This window comes from Leuciscus leuciscus (assembly GCF_965113295.1).
Source record: "Leuciscus leuciscus genome assembly, chromosome: 25".
NCBI classification, from domain to species: domain Eukaryota; kingdom Metazoa; phylum Chordata; class Actinopteri; order Cypriniformes; family Leuciscidae; genus Leuciscus; species Leuciscus leuciscus.
In genome coordinates, this window is record NC_138724.1 from 1,524,609 (window position 1) to 1,528,801 (window position 4,193).

Genomic DNA, 4,193 nt, shown 5'->3' on the forward strand with positions numbered 1-4,193 from the left:
AGTCTAGAAAGCTCCAAATTCAAAAATAATTTCACATTTCTACTACATAAATGACCTATTTTAAATACACATTCATCTTTCCAGAGGTGAAGTATCCCTTTAATACTACATCTTTTTCACCTGAGTGTTGAGGTTCATGTGGGCTTGAGTGAGTGTGTGTGTGTGTGTGGGCTTGAATAAAGGTTTTAAACACATTAAGACACATTTGCACACTATCTTTATTAAATGTAACTGATTATACATCCAGCATTTATTAAACACACATGTTAATCCAGTAACAGTGAAGCAGTGAAGTGGACAAAGATGGCTGGAGATCTTCATTAAAATAACAGAAAGGCAGGACAGGATTGTGAAGTCATGATCTAGAGTATGAAGATCTGATTCCAGATATTACCAACTCCAGTCAGAGATGTAAATGTCAAATTAACCATTTTTAGCTCATAGGCTAAATAAACTGGATACAACCACCTAGTAGGCCTGGGAAAATTACAATATCCACACCGTATTCTATGGCCAGCAGTGTCTGTAGGCCTGTAATTGATAATGTCTGCACTACATTATTTTGATCAGGTCCAAAGTAACCCTTCCCTGTGTACACACCGTTCTTTTTACAACAGGTTGCTCTCCAGTAATACTTTGAGACAGAAACTCTATTTTTCAGTTTTGGTTTGTTGTGATCAGGAACTACACCAGTCACCACATAAGCCTCAGAATTACAGGTTTTCAGATCGTCAATGACAGCCTTCTCATGTTTCTTCCACTGATCCCGATTGAAATCTGGGTTCTGTGGAGCGGCGTTGGTCAGGGTGGAGGTGGCCAGCATGGAGATATGGTCGTACGTGTGCTGAACTGGGTAGAGGTGACCTTTGTCATAGCCAGACTTATCATAGTCACGATTCACAGCCTGATATGTAAGGGTTTTGCGACCTTTAGGTGCCATACATGGCTCAGCATCTCCATCCAGCTAAAGGACATGAGAGAAAGAAAGAAAGAAGAAACTCAGACTGTTTCAGTCAAAATTTACATTAATTATTGTCATTTTAAATAAATATACTGGTCCCACTTTAAAGTAGGTGTCTTTAACTACTATGTTCTAACATTTGAATGAATAATTTGATACAATACACTTATTGTGTACATACAAGTTTATCATTGAACTTATATTTTAGTATACCTGCATGTAATTACATCTATAATGACACTGTTAACCTCTTAAACCAGTAAACCTGTGCTAATTTTACCCATATCCTCCTCAATAACAGCACAAGTGATTTACAGTACAATATCAACACATGTACTTATTTTTAAAAGTAAGTACATAGTAGTTTTAGGAAACCTAAAGTGTGATCAATATACTACAATAATATACAGTTGAATAATTACCTGAGGCTCGATGTACCAAGGATCACACCTCCCAACACTTATGCTCTTCTTAAACACATACGCAGAGTAGATGGGGATCTTCCAGTCTGTGTTGTACAAAGTTGCATAAAGATACTTTTGGTCATCGTTCTCGTCCCAAACACACTGGCAGATCTTCTTGACTGAGTTGCCCCATTGTGGTGTGAATCGAGGAGGATCTTTATTCATAAAGAACTGTATGCATTCACCAAAACCCGGCACCTTCACAACCTCACTCAGAGAGAGGCAAGGCAACAGAAGGAAAACAAGCAGTTTCATGATGAACTCAAACTGTGAGAGCAGAAACTGAATCTCTGGATTTCTCTGTGTCAGAAGAGGCGAGAGTGGAGAATGTAGATGTTCTCTCTCTTTATAGAGTTTAAGACACAAGGGGAGGAGATAGAAACACACGTTTGTAGGTTTCACTACACAAGAAAGTGTTAATAGCTGAAGAGGTTCACATTGCACTGCTGATGATCTAGTTTTAGCACATTAAAGGCTTTATTGCTGTTTACACTCAAACACATGAGCTCTATCTTATGAATTTTACACACATTTAGTATGTTTGTTTTCAGCTAATTAGTCATTATATATGGGCGGTCACATTTTATTAATTTAATAATTAGGTTTAACAATTACAAAGTGAATCTGTCTTTCAAAAAGCATTACGACTGAAAGAAAACTAGGCTGCGTTTCCCGATAACGTTGTCTCTTAGTGCGCTACTGTAAGGATTCCTCTACAGGCAAGTTTGTAGAACCCAAATGCAGTGTTTATTTAAACCAAACAAGATCAAACATAAAACACGGAACAATACTTGACAAAACACATGGCAAACAAGAGGGTTTAAATATACACAAGATTTATGACAAGACAAGGAACACCTGTGAACAATAAAACAATCAACCAATGACAACATGACACAGACAAGGAAACACATGGCAGGACCACATAAGAAACAGGGAATCACATTACATGAACATAACCAAAAACATGACAGATTCCCCCCTCTAAGGGCGACTCTCGACTCCCCCAACAAAACCAAAACAAAACAAAAGTCCAGGAGGGTGGTGGAGCGGAGGAGGTCCTGGGGGAGGGATGGTGGGCCAGACCCATGCAGGGGGACAGGACATGAGTCGTGGCACTGCGTGGACGGGCCTGGGTCGTGGCATGATGTGGGCGGACCCGACAGTTCAGGGGGCCAGGGTGGACCAGACAGCTCAGGGGGCCAGGGCGGACCCGACAGTTCAAGGGGCCAAGGCGGACCTGACAGTTCAGGGGGCCAGGGTGGACCAGACAACTCAGGGGGCCAAGGTGGACCCGACAGTTCTAGGGGCCAAGGCGGACCCGACAGTTCTAGGGGCCAAGGCGGACCCGAAAGTTCAAGGGGCCAGGGCGGACCAGGCAGTTCAGAGGGCCAGGGAGGATCAGACAGTTCAGGGGGCCAGGGCGGACCCCAACAGTTCAGGGAGCCAGGGCGGACCCGACAGCCCAAGGGGCCAGGGTGAACCTGACAGTTCAGAGGGCCAGGGTGGATCAGACAGTTCAGGGGGCCAGGGCGGACCCGACAGTTCAGGGGGCCAGGGTGAACCTGACAGTTCAGAGGGCCAGGGCGGATCAGACAGTTCAGGGGGCCAGGGCGGACCCGACAGTTCAGGGGGCCAGGGTGGACCAGACAGTTCAGGGAGCCAGGGCGGACCCGACAGTTCAAGGGACCAGGGTGGATCTGACAGTTCAAGGGGCCAGGGCGGACCAGACAGTTCAGGGGGCCAGGGTGGACCAGACAGTTCAGGGAGCCAGGGCGGACCCGACAGTTCAAGGGACCAGGGTGGATCTGACAGTTCAAGGGGCCAGGGCGGACCAGACAGTTCAGGGGGCCAGGGTGGATCTGACAGTTCAGGGGGCCAGGGTGGACCCGACAGTTCAAGGGGCCAGGGCGGATCAGACAGTTCAGGGGGCCAGGGTGGACCAGACAGTTCAGGGGGCCAGGGTGGATTTGACAGTTCAGGGAGCCAGGGCGGACCCGACAGTTCAAGGGGCCAGAGTGGATCCGACAGTTCAAGGGGCCAGGGCGGACCAGACAGTTCAGGGGGCCAGGGTTGACCTGATAGTTCAAGGGGACAGGGTGGACCTGACAGTTCAGGGGGTCAGGGTGGACCCGACAGTTCAAGGGGCCAGGGCGGAACCGACAGTTCAAGGGGCCAGGGCGGAATAGACAGTTCAAGGGGCCAGGGCGGACCAGACAGTTCAGGGGGCCAGGGCGGATCAGACAGTTCAGGGGGCCAGGGTGGATTTGACAGTTCAAGGGGCCAGGGTGGACCAGACAGTTCAAGGGGCCAGAGTGGATCCGACAGTTCAAGGCAATTTCCATAAAATATGGACTTGGCAGGTTTCTAGTCGGGCAGAGAGTTCTGTTCTTGCCGGCCACTCATCGCCTGTCTAAGCACCCCCATGGAGCATTCCCCCATCCTTAACCCTCTGAGGTCTGAGCGGTTTTCTGGGCCCTGGAGGTGTTCTGACATGCTCTGACATTTGTGTTTTTTTCTGTTACTAGTGACATTTTCATGGCTAAAGTCTAATTACACTGTATTTAGCACAAACTCTGCTACAATAATATATCAGCAGCATGTATGTAAAAGTTTGTAGTTTTGAGATAATGACATTTATGCGTGGTTTGTGAAAATACAAAAAAAAATTCTCACTGAAATAAGGCCATGAAACCCATACTGATTATTTCTTCACAAGACTTTTGAAAATTGTATGACATAGCCTAGAATATTTGCTCCAAAACTAT

At 46.5% G+C, this 4,193-nt stretch overlaps 1 protein-coding gene across 1 annotated transcript; it reads right to left on the reverse strand.

Annotated features, from left to right (window-relative positions):
- Positions 1 to 200: 200 nt before the first annotated feature.
- LOC309490509 (endonuclease domain-containing 1 protein-like) lies at positions 201 to 1,761 on the reverse strand. The gene is made up of 2 exons (XM_082159723.1): positions 1,384 to 1,761; positions 201 to 964 (listed from the first exon to the last, which is right to left on the reverse strand). The coding sequence occupies exons 1-2, from the start codon at positions 1,678 to 1,680 to the stop codon at positions 446 to 448; spliced, it is 816 nt and encodes a 271-aa protein (XP_082015849.1). The 5' UTR covers positions 1,681 to 1,761; the 3' UTR covers positions 201 to 445.
- Between the last annotated feature and the right edge of the window lie 2,432 nt (positions 1,762 to 4,193).